General features: G+C 40.5%; 1 protein-coding gene across 1 annotated transcript in view; it reads right to left on the minus strand.

Annotated features, from left to right (window-relative positions):
• Positions 1-824: 824 nt before the first annotated feature.
• LOC133549119 (potassium voltage-gated channel subfamily D member 2-like) overlaps positions 825-26,243 on the minus strand; it is a 270,419-nt gene continuing 245,000 nt past the window's right edge. The window contains exons 4-5 of the mRNA XM_061894257.1: positions 14,737-14,957; positions 825-9,564 (exon numbers count right to left, since the gene is read on the minus strand). Of these exons, the coding sequence (XP_061750241.1) occupies positions 9,390-9,564; positions 14,737-14,957 (396 nt within the window). The 3' untranslated portion in view covers positions 825-9,389. The remainder of the gene's footprint in view (positions 9,565-14,736; positions 14,958-26,243) is intronic.

Here is a 26,243-nt window from a genome sequence, read left to right on the forward strand (position 1 = left end):
CCTGCCAGCGGGAGGTCGGTTCTTAAGATTTCCTAAATAAAAAAAAAAATGCTGTGTCACTCCTCCGCACAGAGGTGCATTGTGGGAGGAGGACAAGACAATGCAACGCTGCAGGAGCCTGCATCCCCACGGACAGTTCCTGCAGGACCACCTGCTGGGCGGCTCAGGTCCCGACATGTCCTGCACCAGAACCACCAGTATCTACTTCTGTTTGAGGAACAACAAAGAAGCAAAAGACACAAAGGTTGTTTCCCGACAGTATTTATTCTACTATCCACCTCACCGACGTCTCACTCCTTTCATGTTTTCACTCCATGACTTGGATTTCTTTAAAAGCAAAAACTGTTGCAGACTTTTACATCATCACACACACACACACACACACACACACACACACACACACACACACACACACACACAGACACGTCTTTCTGACCTTCTTGAGACCTCCCAAAAAATCCGACCTCTTTAGGACCACCCTTTCTAGATATATAAATATTTGTAATTACAACATTAATAATATATACACACTCTGTAAATATATACAGTAAAGGGTAAGCTTTAGGTATTTTTTTTTTGCTTGTAACTGTTCTTTTAATATTTTTTTACCTCAAGTTATTACACTATGTCTCTATATACGTATTTATTTATTTTTAAAAATTAGGGGGAGCATTTCAATTTCTTACACGCACTTGTTATTTCATATGTTGGCCAGAGGGGGAGCACTTTTAAAATCGACACGCTGTCAATTTGAAAAATCCCTCCTTTTTTGGGACCAGCCTCATTTTGATACATTTCCCCACCGGTGGGTGCAAATAAAAACATTTTCTTTTTTCTTTTTTTGTGTAACGTGCTTAAGGCCGATGACAAAAGCGTCACGGACCACAGATAGCCTCTGCGCCACATTTTGGGCAACACAGCTGTAGAAGCTAACTGTTAATGGCCGTAGTGCCGTAGTTTGTTCAATCCTATGGTCACGTATGGGACGCGAGTTGTCTTAAGCGGCATAGCTCGGTTGGTAGAGCGGCCGTGCCAGCAACTTGAGGGTTGCAGGTTCGATCCCCGCTTACGCCATCCTAGTCCCTGCCGTTGTGTCCTTGGGCAAGACACTTTACCCACCTGCTCCCAGTGCCACCCACACTGGTTTAAATGTAAAAATTAGATATTGGGTTTCACTATGTAAAGCACTTTGAGTCACTAGAGAAAAAGCGCTATATAAATATAATTCACTTCACTTCACTTACGTCGGCGCCGGTAAAATCAGCGGGCGGGTTTTTACAAGTCCTTCTTTACCTTGTTTTATCATATATTGCTGCCTTTGCACCTGTCAATGTTTACTTTTGCATGCACATTAAATCAACAACAACAAAAAAATCCCGACTTTGGAGCAATGTTCACGGATTCTAGTATTTGGCTTTCCATTAGATGCAATGGTTTTCGGTATTGGGACCATGATTTCGGTCCTAACTTGTCCACCGGTCCCTCAGATGGTCGGTACTTTTCTTTGTTGATGTCTCAAGAAGGGTAACAATGCAAGAACACACACACACACACACACACACACACACACCTCCTCTCACAGACAAGTCGCCGACAGGAAGCAGAGACAAACTTTAATAGAACATAATATCTTTTCGGTTTTTTTTCCCGCCGTGACAGCATGCAAATCCTTACTTCAACCAGTCAACAGACAGAAATAGAATGGCCGACGACAAACTGTCAAACTAAATCTAGAAATGAGAGGAACCCACTCCAGAATGCGCTCAGTCAGCTTTTTTTTTGGGGGGGGGGGGTTATTTACAGTATGAAAAGAATGTACAAAAGGTGGCCGTCTACACGGTGAGAATCTAGCCTTCGAGAAGTGTGTCCGGGGTCGAGATAGCAGTAGTCAAAAGGTCGCTTTAGAACAATCACCTAATATTTCACCTTTGAACCCGCAGTGGAACCTCCAAAGTCCGACCACCGCGTGGCCTTCAAGCACAATTTGATGTGTAGGAAAAACCCATTTTTACAGAAAACACCACCTTAACCATGGAGGATTAGCCCGGAATATTTGGCTTGTGTTCGTAGTTTGGCAAATCTTTATTTTTCCCAGACCTTTTTCCCCCCAAAAAATGACAATATCATGGAAAAGTGTATTTATTTCCATAATTCCATTCCAAAAAGTTAAACGTCCATAGATTCTAGATTCAGGGCCCACAACCTAAACAATATCAAGTATGTAGTTGTTAATTTGTACGTTATTTTCCGGACTATATATATATTTTTTCTTCTCAAAACTCTACAGTGCGCCTAATGTACGGAATAATTCTGGTTGTGCTTACCGACCTTGGAGCAATTTCATTTAGTACATGGTGTCATGATAAGTGTGACCAGTAGATGGCAGTCACACATAAGAGATACATGTGAACTTCAATATGCTGGCAATATGACTCAGGTAAACAACGTTTTATATGTTCCATTGAAAACATTGAACATTACAATCTACCAAACATGTTTTAGTATGACTTTGGTAAGGCATGAAGCCGCACCGCTTGTCGGCGCATTAAACATAAGAGTATGATTATGGTGTGTGTATAAGGTAAGCTGTTTTATTTCGCAATATCATGCAAAAGCAACTTTTCTTACCTTCTGGTACCTGCTGATCTGTATTTGGGATCTGCATGAGTCCTGAAAAATTGCGCCTGTTCCCCTTTGTAGTCCGTGCTGACGACGTAGTCGATAAGCTTCGTTGTTATGGGACATTCATCCTCCGCTGTTGCCATTTTTAATATAAAGTAGTTTAAAGTTCTTACTTATATCTGTCAGTAAACTAGCCATAAAAGCGCTAAAACATACCGGTGTAGTGAGTTTACATTATTCACCCAAGGAACTTTAGTTATTAGAGGGTTTCCGGCCGGATGTTTTTTCACGGGACACATTTCCGGCGATATATCTCAAGTAAACAACACCAACATTTTATATGTTCCACTGAAAATATAGAACATTAAATACGGTGCTCAAAAATCTGTCAAAATGTTTTAGTACGACTTTGGTAAGCTATGGAGCCGCACCACTTGAGGTGCTTCAACATAGAGTATCATTATGGTGTGTTTAAAGTAAGACATTATCTAGCGTTTTGCAAAAGCAACTTTTCTTACCTCCTGGTACCTGCTGATCCGGAGTTGGGATCTGCATAAATACTGAAAAATTGCGCGCTTCCGCCTTTGTAGTCCGTGTAGCTTCTTTTTTTTCTCTATCTTCTTGTTATGGGACATTCATCCTCCGCTGTTGCCATTTCTAATATAAAGTAGTGTAAAGTTCTTACTTATATCCGTCAGTAAACTTGCCATGACAGCACTAAAACATACCGGTGTAGTGAGTTTACATTATTCACCCAAGGAACTTTAGTTATGGTTTTCCGTGGGACACATTCCTGGCGATATATCTCAAGTAAACACCACCAACAGTTAATTATTCCTCAGTTTATTTTTTTGTTTTTGTCATTACCAGCTCCATCACAAAACTTCTTTAAGGTTTATGAACGGAGGGTCTTTGATTTTGTCTGGGACGGCAAACCAGAAAAGATTAAAAGAAAGGTTTTGTACAATGAGTATGAATATGGGGGCCTAAAACTTCTCAACCTCGAAGCTATGTGTCTCTCTTTAAAAGCATCAATTGTTCCAAAGATGTACTTAAATACTGAGTGGTACACAAGTGTCCTGTTGGACAGAAAACATGTAATGTATCAAAGAAAATTGTATCCTTTTTTACAAGTGATCCCCTCCCATTATTCTTATGTGGAGAATCTGCTGGGAAACATGGAGGGGTTCATAAAGGAAACAATCCACTCATGGTGGTGTTTTCAATTTCATGTGCCAAAAAAAAGAGATGATATTTTGCAGCAGATAATATGGATGAACTCTAATATTTTAATAGATGGAAAGCCTTTCTTTTGGAAAAATATGTTTGAAAGAGGAATAATTTTTGTCAATGATATGATCAATGAGAATGGTAAAATTATGAAGTATGATGAATTTAGAACTATGTATGGTGATGCTGGTTCAAGCTTTTCTTTTAATCAACTAACTGGAGTAATTAGGAAAAGATGGAAACAAATAATTAATTATGGAACTACTAAATTACTAGTTTGTAAACCTCTAATAAGAAATTCTAGTTGGCAAAAAGGAACTAAAATTAATAAAAAAAAATATAATTTTTATTTAATAAAGAAATCTTTGAAGGCTGTCCCATATAACACATATGGAAAATGGGAAGACTTTTTTGACTGCCCGTTGCCGTGGGATGCCATATTCAAACTAATCTACAAAACTACTATCGATGTGCAAAACCGTTATTTTCAAATTAAAATTATTTATAACTTCTTACCAACGGGGAAAATGTTAAAACTATGGAATATGACTGAGTCAGATGATTGCCGCTTTTGCTGTCAGGAATCTGAATCCACCCTGCATTTGTTTTGGTATTGTCATATTGTGTCTTCCTTTTGGGTGGAAGTTGAAAAAACGTGTTCAAGGATTGGTTTGTTTATGAAGCTTGATATAGTTTCTGTTATTTTAGGAGAGTTTATTGACAAGCATGACTTAGTTAATTTAATTATAGTACTTGGTAAAAGGTTTATTTTTAAGGCCAAAAATAGATATTCACTTAGTATTACTTTCTTTAAAACATTTATTCAGTATTTTTTAACTTTAGAAAGATACATGATTGACAACGATAATGATGCCAAAAAACATGAAAAAAGATGGGAAATCCTTAAAGGCTTATTATGAAAATGTAATAATGTTTATAGATATGCAACAACAGCAACATATATGCTATCTGTTGTTGTGTTCCCTTTTTTTGAGTGTACAAAATGAAGGTGTGTGTTGAATCTGACTTGGACATAATATGGACTATACACAAATGCTTTTTATGAAAATGTAATTTTGTTTATAACTTATATGCAATCTGTTGTTTCCCTAATTTTTGTTGTTGCACATGGATGAGGGTGTGTGTTGCTGAGGCCCACTTTGACATTGTCTGGACTGGACCTGGTTTTAAAAACCTTTTAGACAAGTCTAATTCCATTAACAACCTGGTCTGATGAAGATAAGGTTATTTTTTTTAATTTTTTTTTAATAAAATAAAATGAGATTAAAAAAAAAGGAAAACAATGACATTTTTTTTGGGGATAAAAAAGAAAGTAAAATCATATAAAACAATTACATAAAAAATAGTAATTAATGATAGTGTTAGTGGACCGGCGACACACACAATCATGTGTGTTTCAGGGACTATGTCCCTTGCAGACTGTGTTATATATGTTGTGGGAACCAGCATTTTGGTAGCAGAAAGAAACAACCCTTTTTTGTGTGAGTGGGTGTGGCTGGGTGTGAATGGGGGAGGGAGGGGTTTTCTTTGGGGGGTTGATGCACTGATGGAAAGTGTATTTTGTGTGTTTGTGTTGATTTAATAAAAAAAAAAAAAAAAAAAAAAAAAAAAAAACAAACAAAAAAAAAAAAACACCACCAACAGTTTATATGTTCCATTGAAAATATCGAACATTACACACGGTGGTCAAAAATCTATCAAAATGTTTTAGTACGACTTTGGTACCCTATGGAGCCACACCACCTGATGTGCTTCAACATAGAGTATCATTATGGTCTGTCTAAAGTAAGACATTATCTGGCGTTTTGTTTCGCAATATTATGCAAAAGCAACTTTTCTTACCTCCTGGTACCTGCTGATCCGTAGTTGGGATCTGCATAAGTACTGAAAAATTGCACGCTTCCGCCTTTGTAGTCCGTGTAGCTTCTTCTTTTTCTCTATCTTCTTGTTATGGGACATTCATCCTCCGCTGTTGCCATTTGTAATATAAAGTAGTGTAAAGTTCTTACTTATTTCTGTCAGTAAACTTGCCATGACAGCACTAAAACATACCGGTGTAGTGAGTTTACATTATTCACCCAAGGAACTTTTGTTATGGTTTTCCGCGGGACACATTCCGGGCGATATATCTCAAGTAAACAACACCAACATTTTATATGTTCCTCTGAAAATATACAACATTAAATACGGTGCTCAAAAATCTGTCAAAATGTTTTAGTACGACTTTGGTAAGGTATGGAGCCACACCGCTTGATGTGCTTCAACATAGAGTATCATTATGGTGTGTGTATAAAGTAAGACATTATCTGGTGTTTTGTTTTGCAATGTTATGCAAAAGCAACTTGTCTTACCTTCTTGTACCTGCTGATCTGTATTTGGGATCTGCATTAATCCTGAAAAATTGCGCGTGTCCGCCTTTGTAGTCCGTACCGACTCAGTAGTCGATAAGCCTCGTTTTCTCTATCTTCTTGTTATGGGACATTCATCCTCCACTGTGGCCATTTCTAATATAAAGTAGTGTAAAGTTCTTACTTATATCAGTCAGTAAACTCGCCATGAAAGCGCTAAAACATACCGGTGTAGTGACTTTACATTATTCACCCAGGGAACTTTAGTTATTAGAGGGTTCCGGTCTGATGGTTTTTCACAGGGTGTTTTTGATTCCGGATGAGGTTGATTGATTGATTGAGACTTTTATTAGTAGATTGCACATTCCATTACATATTCCGTATAATTGACCACTAAATGGTAACACCCGAATACGTTTTTTTACTTGTTTAAGTCGGGGTCTACGTTAATCAATTCACGGTAGACGCTGCTCCATTATTGATTGAAGTAAAGTCTAAATGTCATTAAAACAGTTAGCGCCATCTTTTGGACACTTCTTCCACTCCCGTCCTTGCACGCTACACCGCTACAACAAAGATGACGGGGAGAAGGTGCTGCCGAAGGTGAGCCACGTTTATAAGACCCGTCCACAAAACGTCAGAAAGCGGCTTGAAGATGATCTGTAAACATCATCTATGCAACATTTTGACCAAAGAACCACCATTACATGTTATGTAGACCACAAGAAAGTCTTTTACATTTGGAATTATTTTTTTAAATATTATGACTCCTTTAATGCGCCCTATAATATGAAAAAAGACCGAAAATAGACCATTCGTCAGAAGTGCGCCTTGTAATCCGGTGCGCCCTATGGTCCGTAAAATACGGTACATAATTCGGGCCTCAAGCTCATAAAACCCTCCGAAAACATGCGAAAACCGTGAAGAAATCGGGCCACATTTGACAGGGCATGAATGTTTGAAAGTGAATGTTTCACTATACTCGTCTACTAAAATCAGGTTGTCGTTAAATTGCTTCAATTGTCTCAGTTAGGATGAAAATGGGGAAGACTTGACAACTGTCTGGAAGACCATCATTGATTCCCTCCATAGAATGTAAAGGAGGTTCGCAGAGTGCTGTGTCCAAGCTTTTCAAGGGGACGAGCCGACTGTGCTCTTCTGCCGATTATCATGCCCTGGCACACCATTATCGTCATTCCATGACCGAAGCAAAATACTTTTTTACACTTTTATAGTGAAATAAATACATCTACAACTCATTAGATTAAAATAAAGAAAAAAAAAACTAAAGGCAGTGGTAAAGTTTAGCTCCATGAAGGAGAGAAGAAAGTGAATTTATAACTGAATACATTTACATATACATAAAAAATATATATTTTTGAATGAATTAAGGAATGTTCATGAAAACCTTTTTCCAAAACACAATACAGAATGTGAGATAAACTATATTGCCCAAAGTATTTGGCCACCCGTCAAAATGATGAGAATCAGGTGTCTTAATCACTTGGCCCGGCCACAGCTGTATCAAATCAAGCACTTTGGCATGGAGACTGTTTCTACAAACATTTACAGGGTGCCACCTGTGCGACGAATCTAGTCGTGAAATTTCCTTGCTCCTAAATATTCAGAAGAAAGGAAGACGAGTCTTGGTTCGGAGGTTGCCAGGAGAAGGGTACATTTCGGACTGCATTGGGCCGAGTGTGAAATTATTTGGTGGAGGAGGAATTATGGTGTGGGGTTGTTTTTCAGAAGTTAGTTCCGGTGAAAGGAACTTTGAATGCTCCGGGATACCAAAAACATCTTTTGGACAATTCCATGCTCCCAACCTTGTGGGAACAGTTTGGAGCGGGCCCCTTCCTTTTCCAACATGACTGCACAAAGCAAGGTTCATAACGACATGGACGACAGAGTCAGGTGTGGATGAACTTGACTGGCCTGCACAGAGTCCTGACCTGAACCCGACAGAACACCTTCTCGAACCAACATCAGCGCGTGACCTCACCAATGCGCTTTTGGAAGAATGGTGGAAAATCCCTTATAAACATACTCCGCGACCTCGTGGACAGCCTTCCCGGAAGACTTGAAGCTGAAATAGCTGCAAAAAGGTGGGCCGACGTCATATTGAACCGTATGGATTCAGCACCCCCCGGCGAACCCAAAAGGGACAAGCGGTAGAAACTGGTTAGGTAGGAGGCCACGGGGAAGACCCAGGACACGTCGGGAAGACTATGGCTTGGGAACGCCTCGTGATCCCCCGGGAAGAACTGGACGAAGCGGCCAGGGAGAGGTAAGTCCGGACTTCCCTGCTTAGGCTGCTGCCCCCGCGACCCGACCTCGGATAAGGGGTAGAAGATGGATGGATGGGTTAGTCAAGGCAGGTGGAAAAAATACTTTTGGCAATATAGTGCATTTATCATTTGTTTTGCAAAAATGTGGGACCCCAAAAATGTACCGTGGGACCCCGTTTTGAAAATTCCCAGCGGCCAACGGCGTTTGACTTTGGAGGTTCCACCGGAATGTCTTCCATACATGTTAAACATGTAACCTTTTTTTTTTTTTTTCTTGTTTTTTCCCCCCGGACTTTCACTTTTACTTGCACATTTCACAAACAGAATGTCACGATGCGTCACGTGTTTCGTCAAACGAGCCGACGTTTCCGGGATTGCACGTGGAGTTGTCCAATTTACAAGAGTGCGGCGGGGCGGGGGAGGGGCAAATAAAAAATTAAATTAAAAATAATCGGACAGAGCGGAATATTCACAACAACAATGGACGTCCGCAGGGAATGAAGGCGTGTGCTTGGTCATCGTCCAGGACAGAAAAATAAACGGGAAGCGCTCCTTTCCGACTGCGACGACTATCTTGAAAAATAAAGTGTTTCTCAGTATGTTTAGGCAACGATGATTCCCTCCCAACAATTTCCGGCTCGCTGTGCTTTCCTCATGGAATAAAATGTGCTGGTCGCTATCCTCCACGACCCCCCCTCGGAGGAGGCCTCCACCGCCCCCTTTTGAAAAAAACCAACAAAAAAAACATGCAGAGTTTGACATCAGATGAGCTCGCCGCTTGGGATTAAAAGGAAGAAAAAAAATAATAAATCCCTCCACGTTTCAGCGGGTTCATGCTCGGTGAGGCCCCTCGCCATTCCCGTCCCTTCTCGCCGGGCGTCTACAAGGCGGACACCCGCACAATGTTGCTTTGAGAGTACGCCGAGGCGGTGCTGGACGAGCCGTCGCCGTCCGACATGGTCACCACCGGGGCGGCCAGGCTGACCATGGAGGGGCTGATGTACGCCGGGTCGCGTTTCAGCGTCTCGTCCAGTTTGGCGTTCAGGTTGGAGCGACTGGGGAAAGGAAGGAAGAAGAAGCGGGATGAAAGTACAGCTGAGTACAACCAGGAAGTTCTAAAAAAACTGCTAGCTGTAATACCAGCAGTACCTATAAATGGCCATTAGGGGGCGGAAAGAGTGACGGCAAGAAAAGTCCATCGAGTGACACCTCGTATTAAAGACGCCGCCGAGGGCTTTCCAGGTACGTAAACATCTCGTCAATATATTCTCATGTGATGGTGCAATTACCCCCAAAAACTTTTTTTGTTTTTACTTGACAATAGATCATCTAAGCCAGGGGTGACGAACTCGATTTCATTACAAAACCGGTAAAGTTGGCACGTTGTGTAAATGGTAAATTTGCAATTTGCAAATCCTTTTCAGCTTATATTCAATTGAATAGACTGCAAAGACAAGATATTTCATGTTCCAACTGGAAACATGTTAGCTCGTTTGGAATTTGATGCCTGCAACATGTTGCAAAATAAGCTGGCACAAGTGGCAAAAAAAGATGCAAAAAAGGGCAGGGATGTTACTCCAAACTACAAAAACAACACAAGTGAAGGTAGGGATGAAAGTACAACAGAGTACAACAAGGAAGTTCTAAAATACCTGTTAGCTGTAATACCAGCAGTACCTATAAATGGCCATTAGGGGGCAGAAAGAGTGACGATGAGAAAAGTCCATCGAGTGACACCTCATATTAAAGACGCCGCCGAGGGCTTTCCAGGTAAGTAAACACCTCGTCAATATCTTCTCATGTGATGGCGCAATTACCCCAAAAAACTTTTTTTTGATTTTACTTGACAATACATCATCAAAGCCAGGGGTGACAAACTCGATTTCATTACAAAACCGGTAAAGTTGGCACGTTGTGTAAATGGTAAATTTGCAATTTGCAAATCCTTTTCAGCTTATATTCAATTGAATAGACTGCAAAGACAAGATATTTCATGTTCCAACTGGAAACATGTTAGCTCGTTTGGAATTTGATGCCCGCAACATGTTGCAAAAAAAGCTGGCACAAGTGGCAAAAAAAGATGCAAAAAAAGGGCAGGGATGTTACAACAAACTACAAAAACAACACAAGTGAAGGTAGGGATGAAAGTACAACTGAGTTCAACAAGGAAGTTCTAAAATACCTGTTAGCTGTAATACCAGCAGTACCTATAAATGGCCATTAGGGGGCGGAAAGAGTGACAGCGAGAAAAGTCCATCAAGTGACACCTCATATTAAAGACGCCGCCGAGGGCTTTCCAGGTAAGTAAACACCTCGTCAATATCTTCTCATGTGATGCCGTAATTACCCCCAAAAACTTTTTTTTTTTTTTTTTTTTTTTTACAAACTACATAAACAACACAAGTGAAGGTAGCACATTGTGGTAATGGTAAATAAAAACGTATATTCAATTGAATAGACTGCAAAGACAAGATACTTAACGTCCCAACTCAAAAACGTTATTCTTTGCAAAAGTTCACTCATTTTGGAATTTTGGTGCCTGCAACATGTGGCAAAAAAGACGGAGAAAGTTGAGGAATGCTCATCAGACGCTTATTTGGAACAACCCACAGGTGAACAGGCTAATTGGGAACAGGTGGGTGCCATGATTGGGTATAAAAAGCAGCTTCCATGAAATGTTCAGTCGTTCAAAAAAAAAAGGACGGGGCGAGGGTCACCACTTTGTCAACAAATCTAGAGCAAATTGTCCAACAGTTTAAAAACAACATTTCTCAACCAGCTATTGCAAGGAATTTAAGGATTTTACCATCTATGATCCGTAATATCATCAAAAGGTTCAGGGAATCTGGAGAAGTCACTGCACGTAAGCGATGATATTACGGACCGTCGATCCCTCAGGCGGTGCTGCATCAAAATGCGACATCGGTGTGTAAAGGATATCACCACATTGGCTCAGGAACACTTAAAAAAACCACTGTCAGTAACCACAGTTGGTCGCTACATCTGTAAGTGCATGTTAAAAGTCTACTATGCAAAGCGAAAGTCATTTATCAACAACACCCAGGAACGCTGCTGACTTCGCCGGGGCCGAGCTCATTTCAGATGGACTGATAAAAAAGTGGAAACTATTCTGTGGTCTGACAAGTCCACATTTTAAATTGGTTTTGGAAACTGTGGATGTCGGACCAAAGAGGAAAAGAACCATCCGGATTGTTCTAAGCGCAAAAGTTGAAAAGCCAGCATCTGTGATGGTATGGGGGTGTATTAGTGCCCATGGCATGGGTAACTTACACATATGTGAAGGCACCATTAATTCTGAAAGGTACATACAGGCTTTGGAGCAACATATGTTGCCATCCAAGCAACGTCATCATGGACGCCCCTGCTTATTTCAACAGGAGGATAAAATATAATTTTAAATATCTTGTCTTTGCAGTCTATTCAATTGAATATAGGTTGAAAAGGATTTGCAAATCATTGAATTCTGTTTTTATTTACCATTTACACAACGTGACAACTTGGGGGTTTGTACGTACGATCCGGACCCCTTAGGTCTTGTGACTTTGACACCTGTGATCTCGGCTTTTCAGCGTGGACACATCCCAGCATCAAGGTCCGCGTGCACGTTTTCGAATCAAAGATGGCTAAGAAGCTTTTATTTGTAACAGCGTGTTCTTTTATACGGCATGTGTCACATCCGAGGTGCCATCTTCCCACGTTGGCACCGATGACGGACTTCACAGCGCGACTCATGCCGGAGTCCAGCCGGTCTGTGAAGGCAATCATCTGGCCTGAGATGCGTCACTTCACTTCGGTAAGTATATTCTTTTCACTTGCTCATCCTTCCATTTGGACCGGCCTGCAGTCGGGATTCATGCGGGAGGAAGTTTAACGCGCTAGCACGAAGAAAAAGGTGAAGCTTGGTAAGTAATGGACTAGCAGAATAAAGTATTAAAGTAGAGGAAGACTATTTCCCCACTTGTACATATGAAGTCTACAATAATTGTTTAGATATTTTATTTATTAATAGATTTTATACGAATATCGCATAATTATTTTTTTTTAAATAATCCTATTGTAATAATGCATGACAATAACTTTAATTAGTTTTGAAATAACCTGATTTGATTGGTCTGCTTTAAAACAAACCCATAAAAAACACGATTTATATTTAACACAAAGTAGGGATTCCATTTGGCAATACTATACATAAATACATTTATTTCATAATAATATTAATACTTTTTTTGGTGTAATTTCCATAATTATATGTATGTATGTGTCAGAGTTAGATTGTGACGAACCCCAAGATGCAGAGAAGGAGGCAGGCATTGAGTAAGGAAACCAAACAAAAGGTGCTTAGCATGGAAGCTAGCAAAAACAAAAGGGCCTAGCGTGGAAGCTAGCGGGTAGCGAGCAGGAAAACAGAAGTTGTTACTTGTAGAATGAAAACAAAACGGAAGCAGGGAACAAAAAACAGTAAGCTACAAACAGATACCGAAATATAGCTCACTGCTACGATGCAATGACAAGAAACAAAACGACACAACAGGAGCGATGATACGGAAGTGACATGGACATGACAATAATCCAGCACTGACTGGAGGAAAAAAGCAGGTAAAAATAGGAGCGGGCTGATTGACACCAGGTCTGGCCAGGTGCCAATCAGCCGCAGCTGAGGGGGAAAAAAACGCTCAAGGAGAAAGACAGGAAACCAACAAAATAAGAGCGCTGACAGGAAATACTACACACACAGGAAAAAACTAGAACATAAACAAACTGTCAGGGGCCAGTCTGACAGTATGTATATACATATATATGTATATACGTTTATATGTATATACATATATATATATATATATATATATATATATATATATATACATATATATATATATATATATACACACGCATATACATATATGTAGATGTGTGTATATATATATATATATGTATACATACATATATATATATTTAAATATGTATGTATGTATACATACATATATATATTTATATGTATACATATATATATATATGTTTATATATGTATATATGTATGTATGTATGTATGTATATTTGTGTATATATGTATGTGCCCATGTATACATTTATACATACATACATATGTATGTATAAATGTATATATGTATATATATGTATGTATGTATAAATGTATTTATATAGGAATTTATTTATGTATGTATGTATGTATGTATAGAAATGTATGTATGTATGTATGTATACATATATGTATAATTATGTGTGTATGTATGTATGTATGTATGTATGTATGTGTGTATGTATATAAATATATGTGTATGTATGCATGTATATATGTATAGAAATGTATGTATATATAAAGATATGTGTATGAATGTACGTATGTATGTATGTATAGAAATGTATGTATGTGTATATATATATATATATATATATATATATATATATATATATATGTATATATGTATATATGTATATATATCACCTCACACACCCAATTCAAAGGTTTGGAGAGTCAGCAGCAAATGGATGTCAGACTACGGAAATTAGGCAAAAATAGTTAGAATATTATCATGAAATAAATATATTTATGTGTAGTATTGCCAAATTGAATCCCTATTTCGTAGTAAATATAAATTATTTATGGAATCATTTTACGTCACCCAAACAAATCAAGTTATAAAAAATATATATAGGTATTTATATATGTATGTGAATATATACGTATATATGTATGTATATATGTGTGTATATATATATGTATGTTTATATATATATAAACATATTTATATACTTCTGTCTATGTAAATATATCTGTACATGTGTGTGTGTATATATATATATATCTGTCTCTTCTTATGCAGTATATTTGATTAGTATTTTTTTTTTCAATCAGCCTGACCTAAGCCTAATATTTGTGTGTTGAAATAATATTTTTGATTAACACATACTTGTAAATCATTGACAAGGTTGTAAAGGTTAAATATAATAATGGAATGCCATTAAAATCAACAGTAAGATGACTAATTCAGTGGTAATATTTAAGTCGGCCCCGGGCCCCTGTGTAGTGGAAAAAGTTTGGCTCCGTGGTCTAAAAAAATGAAGAACCTGTGGTTTAGTGCATAATCTGAAAAGTAAGAAGAAGCAGAGCACAAAAAAAAGGGCAGGGGATGGAGTCATGTGGTGGTCCCACAAGGTCCGACCACCATCCATCGCCCGGGTCGTACCTGTTGGCCACGGGCCTCTCTCGGATCTGGATGGTGCTCAGCTCCTGGTTGTTGGTGCTGGGCAGGCTGAAGCTGTTCTTCTTCCTCTGGCGCCGGGAGCAACACGAGCTGAAGCCGTGCGGCGAGGAGGACAGCGAGGAACTGCGGGAGCTGGACTTTTTGATCACCGAGATCTCCATGCAGTTGGCCTGGAAGGTCTGCTCGTCCACAAACTCATGATTCTGTGACCGGGAAGAAAAGGTAAGTACTTCTTCTCTTACACGCTTTTCTGCAGTTACCCACATTTACCATCCACTATGTCACACTTGCACATACCCACATTTACCATCCACTATGTCACACTTGCACATACCCACATTTACCATCCACTATGTCACACTTGCACATACCCACATTTACCATCCACTATGTCACACTTGCACATACCCACATTTACCATCCACTATGTCCCACTTGCACATACCCACATTTACCATCCACTATGTCACACTTGCACATACCCACATTTACCATCCACTATGTCACACTTGCACATACCCACATTTACCATTCACTATGTCACACTTGTACATACCCACATTTACCATCCACTATGTCACACCCGCACATACCCACATTTACCATCCACTATGTCACACTTGCACATACCCACATTTACCATCCACTATGTCACACTTGCACATACCCACATTTACCATCCACTATGTCACACTTGCACATACCCACATTTACCATCCACTATGTCACACTTGCACATACCCACATTTACCATCCACTATGTCACACTTGCACATACCCACATTTACCATCCACTATGTCCCACTTGCACATACCCACATTTACCATCCACTATGTCACACTTGCACATACCCACATTTACCATCCACTATGTCACACTTGCACATACCCACATTTACCATCCGCTATGTCACACTTGCACATACCCACATTTACCATCCGCTATGTCACACCTGCACATACCCACATTTACCATCCACTATGTCACACTTGCACATACCCACATTTACCATCCACTATGTCACACTTGCACATACCCACATTTACCATCCACTATGTCACACTTGCACATACCCACATTTACCATCCAATATATCACACTTGCACATACCCGCATTTAGCATCCACTATGTCACACTTGCACATACCCACATTTACCATCCACTATGTCACACTTGCACATACCCACATTTACCATCCACTATGTCACACATGCACATACCCACATTTACCATCCACTATGTCACACTTGCACATACCCACATTTACCATCCACTATGTCACACTTGCACATACCCACATTTACCATCCACTATGTCACATTTGCACATACCCACATTTACCATCCACTATGTCACACTTGCACATACCCACATTTACCATCCACTATGTCACACTTGCACATACCCACATTTACCATCCACTATGTCACATTTGCACATACCCACATTTACCATCCACTATGTCACACCCGCACATACCCACATTTACCATCCACTATGTCACACTTGCACATACCCACATTTACCATCCACTATGTCACACTTGCACATACCCACATTTACCATCCACTATGTCACACTTGCACATACCCACATTTACCATCCGCTATGTCACACTTGCACATACCCACATTTACCATCCGCTATGTCACACCTGCACATACCCACATTTACCATCCACTATGTCACACTTGCACATACCCACATTTACCATCCACTATGTCACACTTGCACATACCCACATTTACCATCCACTATGTCACACTTGCACATACCCACATTTACCATCCAATATATCACACTTGCACATACCCGCATTTAGCATCCACTATGTCACACTTGCACATACCCACATTTACCATCCACTATGTCACACTTGCACATACCCACATTTACCATCCACTATGTCACACATGCACATACCCACATTTACCATCCACTATGTCACACTTGCACATACCCACATTTACCATCCACTATGTCACACTTGCACATACCCACATTTACCATCCACTATGTCACATTTGCACATACCCACATTTACCATCCACTATGTCACACTTGCACATACCCACATTTACCATTCACTATGTCACACTTGCACATACCCACATTTACCATCCACTATGTCACACTTGCACATACCCACATTTACCATCCACTATGTCACACTTGCACATACCCACATTTACCATCCACTATGTCACACTTGCACATACCCACATTTACCATCCACTATGTCACACTTGCATATACCCACATTTACCATCCACTATGTCACACTTGCACATACCCACATTTACCATTCACTATGTCACACTTGCACATACCCACATTTACCATCCACTATGTCACACCCGCACATACCCGCATTTACCATCCACTATGTCACACTTGCACATACCCACATTTACCATCCACTATGTCACACTTGCACATACCCACATTTACCATCCACTATGTCACACTTGCACATACCCACATTTACCATCCACTATGTCACACTTGCACTTACCCACATTTACCATCCACTATGTCACACTTGCACATACCCACATTTACCATCCACTATGTCACACTTGCACATACCCACATTTACCATCCACTATGTCACACTTGCACATACCCACATTTACCATCCACTATGTCACACTTGCACATACCCACATTTACCATCCACTATGTCACACTTGCACATACCCACATTTACCATCCACTATGTCACACTTGCACTTACCCACATTTACCATCCACTATGTCACACTTGCACATACCCACATTTACCATCCACTATGTCACACTTGCACATACCCACATTTACCATCCACTATGTCACACTTGCACATACCCACATTTACCATCCACTATGTCACACTTGCACATACCCACATTTACCATCCACTATGTCACACTTGCACATACCCACATTTACCATCCACTATGTCACACTTGCACATACCCACATTTACCATCCACTATGTCACACTTGCACATACCCACATTTACCATCCACTATGTCACACTTGCACATACCCACATTTACCATCCAATACATCACATTTGCACATACCCACATTTACCATCCACTATGTCACACCCGCACATACCCACATTTACCATCCACTATGTCACACTTGCACATACCCACATTTACCATCCACTATGTCACACTTGCACATACCCACATTTACCATCCACTATGTCACACTTGCACATACCCACATTTACCATCCGCTATGTCACACTTGCACATACCCACATTTACCATCCGCTATGTCACACCTGCACATACCCACATTTACCATCCACTATGTCACACTTGCACATACCCACATTTACCATCCACTATGTCACACTTGCACATACCCACATTTACCATCCACTATGTCACACTTGCACATACCCACATTTACCATCCAATATATCACACTTGCACATACCCGCATTTAGCATCCACTATGTCACACTTGCACATACCCACATTTACCATCCACTATGTCACACTTGCACATACCCACATTTACCATCCACTATGTCACACATGCACATACCCACATTTACCATCCACTATGTCACACTTGCACATACCCACATTTACCATCCACTATGTCACACTTGCACATACCCACATTTACCATCCACTATGTCACATTTGCACATACCCACATTTACCATCCACTATGTCACACTTGCACATACCCACATTTACCATTCACTATGTCACACTTGCACATACCCACATTTACCATCCACTATGTCACACTTGCACATACCCACATTTACCATCCACTATGTCACACTTGCACATACCCACATTTACCATCCACTATGTCACACTTGCACATACCCACATTTACCATCCACTATGTCACACTTGCATATACCCACATTTACCATCCACTATGTCACACTTGCACATACCCACATTTACCATTCACTATGTCACACTTGCACATACCCACATTTACCATCCACTATGTCACACCCGCACATACCCGCATTTACCATCCACTATGTCACACTTGCACATACCCACATTTACCATCCACTATGTCACACTTGCACATACCCACATTTACCATCCACTATGTCACACTTGCACATACCCACATTTACCATCCACTATGTCACACTTGCACTTACCCACATTTACCATCCACTATGTCACACTTGCACATACCCACATTTACCATCCACTATGTCACACTTGCACATACCCACATTTACCATCCACTATGTCACACTTGCACATACCCACATTTACCATCCACTATGTCACACTTGCACATACCCACATTTACCATCCACTATGTCACACTTGCACATACCCACATTTACCATTCACTATGTCACACTTGTACATACCCACATTTACCATCCACTATGTCACACCCGCACATACCCACATTTACCATCCACTATGTCACACTTGCACATACCCACATTTACCATCCACTATGTCACACTTGCACATACCCACATTTACCATCCACTATGTCACACTTGCACATACCCACATTTACCATCCACTATGTCACACTTGCACTTACCCACATTTACCATCCACTATGTCACACTTGCACATACCCGCATTTACCATCCACTATGTCACACTTGCACATACCCACATTTACCATCCACTATGTCACACTTGCACATACCCACATTTACCATCCACTATATCACACTTGCACATACCCGCATTTACCATCCACTATATCACACTTGCACATACCCACATTTACCATCCACTATGTCACACTTGCACATACCCACATTTACCATCCACTATGTCACACTTTATTTAACGTTGCCCTCCACATTATTTATTGTGGTCTGCCACAATATTTAATGTGGCCCCCCCAAAAAAAAGAAAAAAAAGAAAAAATAGTGGCCTCATTTATTGTGGTCTGCAACGTTATTTAATGTGGCCTGCCACAGTCATTTATCATGGTCTGCAACATTATTTAAAGTGGACCGCCACGTCATTTAATGTAGTCTGCGTCGTTATTTAATGTTGCCCTCCACATCATTTATAGTGGTCTGCCATTTTATTTAAAGGGCCCCCCCCAAAAATATATATATATATTTGCCTGCCACATCTTTTATTGTGGTCTGCCACATCATTTAACGTTGTCTGCAACTTTATTTTAAGTAGCCCACCACCTCAATTATTGTGTTCTGCCACATCATTTGAAGTGGTTTGATACGTTATTTAATGTGGCCTGCCACCTTCATTTATTGTGGTCTGCCTCATCATTTCATGTGGTCTGCAACGTTATTTAAGTTGGCCCTCCATGTCATTTAATGTAGTCTGCGTCGTTATTTAACTTTGCCCTCCACATCATTTAGCGTGGTCTGCCACATTATTAAACTTGCCACCCCCCCCCAAAAATGAAATAAAAATAAAAAAACGTTTGGCCTGCCACAAGATTTTTCGTGGTCTGCAACATTATTTAAAATAGCCCTCTACATGGTCTGCCACATCATTTATTGTGGTCTGCAACGTTATTAAAGTGGCTCTCCACATCAATTATTGTGGCCTACCACGTTATTTAATTTGGCCCCCCAAAAATAAAAAATAAAATAAAAAATTGGCCCTCTACTTCATTTATTGTGGTCTGACACGTCATTTAAAATGGTCTGCAATGTTATTTGAGTTGGCCCTCCATATCATTTATTGTGGTCTGCCACATTATTTAAAGTAACCCCCTCCAAAAAGAAAAAACATGTTTGGCCTGCCACATAATTTATTGTGGTCTGCAACGTTATTTAAACCAGCCCTCCACCTCATTTATTGTGGTCTGCCACTTCATTTGAATGGTCTGCTACGATATTTAACCTGGCCTGCCATTTTCATTTATCGTGGTTTGCCACATTATTTGAAGTGGCCGTCCACATCATTAATGTGGTCCGCCACATTATTTAAATCTCCCCCCCCCCCCAAAAATAAAAAATTAAATAAAAAAAACATTTGGCCTGCCACAACATTTATTGTGGTCTGCAACATTTTTTAAATTAGCCCTGCACGTCATTTATTGTGGTCTGCCGCATCATTTATCGTGGTCTGCAACGTTATTAAAGTGGCCCTCCACGTCATTTATTTAAAGTGACCCCTCCCCCCCAAATTTTTTTTTAAAAAATTGGGCCTTCCTCATCATTTATTGTGGTCTGCCACATCATTTAAAATGGTCTGCAACGTTATTTAATGTAGCCCTCCATATCATTTATTGTGGTCTGCCACATTATTTAAAGTGACCCCCCCCCCAAAAAAAATAACAATAAATACATTTTGGCCTTCCTCATCATTTATTGTGGTCAGCCAAATCATTTAAAATGGTCTGCAACATTATTTAATGTAGCCCTCCATATCATTTATTGTGGTCTGCCACCTTAATTAAATCCCCCCTCCCCAAAAAATAAAACCATTTTTTTGGGCCTGCCACACCATTTCATATGGTCTGCAACGTTATTTAAATCAGCCGTCCACCTCATTTATCGTGGTCTGCCACATCATTTGAAGGGGTCTGCTACGATATTTAAAGTGGCCTGCCAAATTCATTTATCGTGGTCTGCCACATCATCTCATGTGGTCTGCCGCATTATTTTAAGTGCCCCCCCACCGCCCAAAAAAATTGGCCTGCCACATCATTTATTGTGGTCTGCCACATCATTTGAAGTGGTCTGCTACGATATTTAAAGTGGCCTGCCACGTAATTTAATGTTGTCTGCCACATAATTTAAAATGCCCCCCCACGTCATTTAATGTGGTCTGCGACGTTATTTAACGTTGCCCTCCACATCATTTATTGTGGTCTGCAACCTTATTTAAATTACCCCTCCACCTCATTTATCGTGGTCTGCCGCATCATTTGAAGGGGTCTGCTACGATATTTAACCTGGCCTGCCAAATTATTTTATTGTGGTCTGCCAACATTAGAAGTGGTTTGCTACGTTATTTAAAGTGGCCCCCCACGTCATTTAATGTAGTCTAAGTTGTTATTTAACTGTACCCTCCACATCGTTTATTGTGGTCTGCCACCTAATTTAAAGTGCCCCCCACCCAAAAAAAGAAAATTTGTCCTGCCACAGCATTTATTGTGGTCTCCCACATTATTTAAAGTGCCCCCCCCCAAAGAAATAAAATATATATATATATTTGCCTGCCACATAATTTGTTGTGGTCTGCAACATTATTTAAATTAGCCCTCTACCTCATTTATTATGGTCTGCCACATTTTTTGAAGTGGTTTGCTACGTTATTTAAAGTGGCCCCCCACGTCATTTAATGTAGTCTGAGTTGTTATTTAACTATACCCCCCACATCGTTTATTGTGGTCTGCCACATAATTTAAAGTGCCCTCCACCCAAAAAATTAAAAATTTGCCTGCCACAGCATTTATTGTGGTCTGCTACATTATTTAAATTAGCCCTCTACCTCATTTATCATGGTCTGCCACATTTTTTGAAGTGGTTTGCTACGTTATTTAAAGTGGCCCCCCACGTCATTTAATGTGGTCTGAGTTGTTATTTAACTATACCCTCCACATCGTTTATTGTGGTCTGCCACCTAATTTAAAGTGCCCCCCCACCCAAAAAAAGAAAAATTGGCCTGCCACAGCATTTATCGTGGTCTGCCACTTTATTTAAAGTGCCCCCCCCCCAAAAAAAATATATGTTTGCCTGCCACATCATTTAATGTGGTCTGCCACGTCATTAATGTGGTCTGCAACATTTTTAAATTAGCCCTCTACCTCATTTATCATGGTCTGACACATTTTTTGAAGTGGTTTGCTACGTTATTTAAAGTGGCCCCCCACGTCATTTAATGTAGTCTGAGTTGTTATTTAACTGTACCCTCCACACCGTTTATTGTGGTCTGCCACATAATTTAAAGTGCCCTCCACCCAAAAAAAGAAAAATTGGCCTGCCACAGCATTTATTGTGGTCTGCCACTTTATTTAAAGTGCCCCCCGCCCCCAAAACAATAAAAAAATATATATATTTGCCTGCCATGTCATTTAACGTGGTCTGCAACATTTTTTAAATTAGCCTTCTACCTCATTTATTATGGTCTGCCACATTTTTTGAAGTGGTTTGCTACGTTATTTAAAGTGGCCCCCCACGTCATTTAATGTAGTCTGAGTTGTTATTTAACTGTACCCTCCACACCGTTTATTGTGGTCTGCCACATAATTTAAAGTGCCCTCCACCCAAAAAAAGAAAAATTGGCCTGCCACAGCATTTATTGTGGTCTGCCACATAATTTAAATTGCCCCCCCCCCCCAAAAAAAAATATATGTTTGCATGCCACATCATTTATTGTGGTCTGCCACATCATTTATTGTGGTCTGCAACATTATTTAAATTAGCTCTCTACCTCATTTATTATGGTCTGCCACATTTTTTGAAGTGGTTTGCTACGTCATTTAAAGTGGCCCCCCACGTCATTTAATGTAGTCTGAGTTGTTATTTAACTATACCCTCCACACCGTTTATTGTGGTCTGCCACCTAATTTAAAGTGCCCTCCACCCAAAAAAAGAAAAATTGGCCTGCCACAGCATTTATTGTGGTCTGCCACATAATTTAAATTGCCCCCCCCCCCAAAAAAATATATATGTTTGCATGCCACATCATTTATTGTGGTCTGCAACATTATTTAAATTAGCTCTCTACCTCATTTATTATGGTCTGCCACATTTTTTGAAGTGGTTTGCTACGTCATTTAAAGTGGCCCCCCACGTCATTTAATGTAGTCTGAGTTGTTATTTAACTGTACCCTCCACACCGTTTATTGTGGTCTGCCACATAATTTAAAGTGCCTCCCACCCAAAAAAAGAAAAATTGGCCTGCCACAGCATTTATTGTGGTCTGCAACATAATATAAAGTGCCCCCCCCCCCCCAAAATAAAAAAAATATATATATATTTGCCTGCCACATCATTTATTGTGGTCTGCAACATTATTTAAATTAGCCCTCTATCTCATTTATTATGGTCTGGCACATTTTTTGAAGTGATTTGCTACGTTATTTAAAGTGGCCCCCCACATCATTTAATGTAGTCTGAGTTGTTATTTAACCATACCCTCCACATCGTTTATTGTGGTCTGCCACATAATTTAAAGTGCCTCCCACCCAAAAAAAGAAAAATTGGCCTGCCACGTCATTTATTGTGGTCTGCAACATTATATAAAGTGCCCCCCCCCAAAAAAATAAAATAAAAAATGGCCTGCCACATCATTTATAGTGGTCTGCTACGATATTTAATGTGGCCTGCCACGATCATTTTTCGTGGTCATCATTTAACGTTATTTAAAGTGGCCCCATCACATCATTTAGCGTGGTCTGCTCTGCGACGTTTTCAAAATAAAAGCCCGCCAGTCAAACAAACGGGTGGGGGCCTGGAGGGGAACATGATCACCGCGCCCTCACAGCAGGGGGGCGTTTGTGGCCCTACACTTCAATAAATGGCAAAGCCGTCATACCCGGGGGGGGGGCAGGACTGCTGCACGGGGGCCCAGATGTCCGCATGAAGTGCCATCTGTGCAAACATTCACCCCCCCCCCAGTGACAAATGAGCACCATTTGAAAGGCGCGCTCTCCACCCAAGGAGCCTCCCAGCAGGGGGCAGCACGGCACCGGTCTGTACCTTGGCACAGCAGCAGACAGTTGATGCAAATATGTGCATTGTGGTCTTATGGGAGCCCCCCCCCCCCCCCCCCGACATATAAAGCAGCGTGGGTCATTAAAAAGGAAGAAACTGATTTACTGTCAAGCGGCGCGAGTGTAAAACTGGTGTCGCAGCCTCGCATTTAAAAGGCTCTTAGGCCTCTAAATTATACATGGCGTAAAAATCAAGCACGCCGGTTTGTTTGGCGGGAATAATCTTTCCGGCTGGCTGCGGCTATGTTATCTTAACACGGCGCTGAGGGGAGGGGGCGGAGGGAGAAGAAGAATGCATGAATATTCCCCAGCCCCCCATTTGCGCACTATTTTTAACTCCTGCCGCATATGAATAGATTCCGCATTTAGCACACGGGTGGGGAAGAAAAAAAAAAAAAAACTCTCTGTGGTTCTATTTGTGTGACGGGCGGGTGTTGTTGTTAATGGGCCTGCTCGGCGTGATGAAAGACGTGCACTTTGAACGTCTTTGATCGCACAAACAAAATATTGGTTCACTGTCAGAAGTAGGAGTTGAGTCCAAGTCCCTCTCTGGGTACTTTTATAGGCACCGGACAAATTCAATCCGTGTTACAAAACGTGTAAATAGTACATAAAAACAACTTTCAACCTACAAACCCCGTTTCCATATAAGTTGGGAAATTGTGCTAGATGTAAATATAAACAGAATACACTACAAAGACAAGATATTTGATGTTCAAACTCATAAACTTTATTTTATTTTGCAAATAATCCCTAACTTAGAATATCATGGCTGCAACATGTGCCAAAGTAGTTGGGAAAGGGCATGTTCACCACATGTTACATCACCTTTTCTTTTAACAACACTCAATGAACGTTTGGAAACTGAGAAAACTAATAGTTGAAGCTTTGAAAGTGGAATTCGTTCCCTTTCTTGTTTTATGTAGAGCTTCAGTCGTTCAACGGTCCGGGGTCTCCGCTGTCGTATTTTACGCTTCATAATGCGCCGCACATTTTCGATGGGAGACATGTCTGGACTGCAGGCGGGCCAGGAAAGTACCCGCACTTTTTTTTTTTTTTACAAAACCACGCTGTTGTAACACTTGTCTTGCTGAAATAAGCAGGGGCGTCCATGATAACGTTGCTTGGATGACAACATATGTTGCTCCAAAACCTGTATGGACCTTCACAGATGTGTAAGTTACCCATGCCTTGGGCACTAATACACCCCCATACCATCACAGATGCTGGCTTTTGAACTTTGCGCCTATAACAACCCGAATGGTTGTATTCCTCTTTGTTCCGGAGGACACCACGTCCTCTGTTTCCAAATATAATTTGAAATGTGGACTCGTCAGACCACAGAACACCTTCCCACTTTGCGTCCGTCCATCTTAGGTGAGCTCGGACCCAGCCAAGCCGGCGGCGTTTCTGGGTGTTGTTGATAAATGGGTTTGGCTTTGCATAGCAGAGTTTTAAGTTGTACTTAGAACTGTAATTACTGACAGTGGTTTTATGAAGTGTTCCTGAGGCCATATGGTGATATCCTTTACACACTGATGTCTACTTTTGATGTAGTACCGCCTGAGGGATCAAAAGTCCGTAATATCATCGCTTACGTGCAGTGATTTCTCCAGATTCTCTGAAGTTTTTGATGATTTTACGGACCGTAGATGGTAAAATCCCTAAATTCCTTGCAATAGCTCGTTGAGAAGTGTTGTTCCAAAACTGTTCGACAATTTGCTTAAAAATTGGGGATCCTCACCCCATCCTTGTTCGTGAATTAATTAGCATTTCATGAAAGCTGCTTTTATACCCAATCATGGCACCCACCTGTTCCCAA

This window comes from Nerophis ophidion, linkage group LG03, assembly GCF_033978795.1.
Source record: "Nerophis ophidion isolate RoL-2023_Sa linkage group LG03, RoL_Noph_v1.0, whole genome shotgun sequence".
In the NCBI taxonomy this organism is placed as follows: Eukaryota; Metazoa; Chordata; class Actinopteri; order Syngnathiformes; family Syngnathidae; genus Nerophis; species Nerophis ophidion.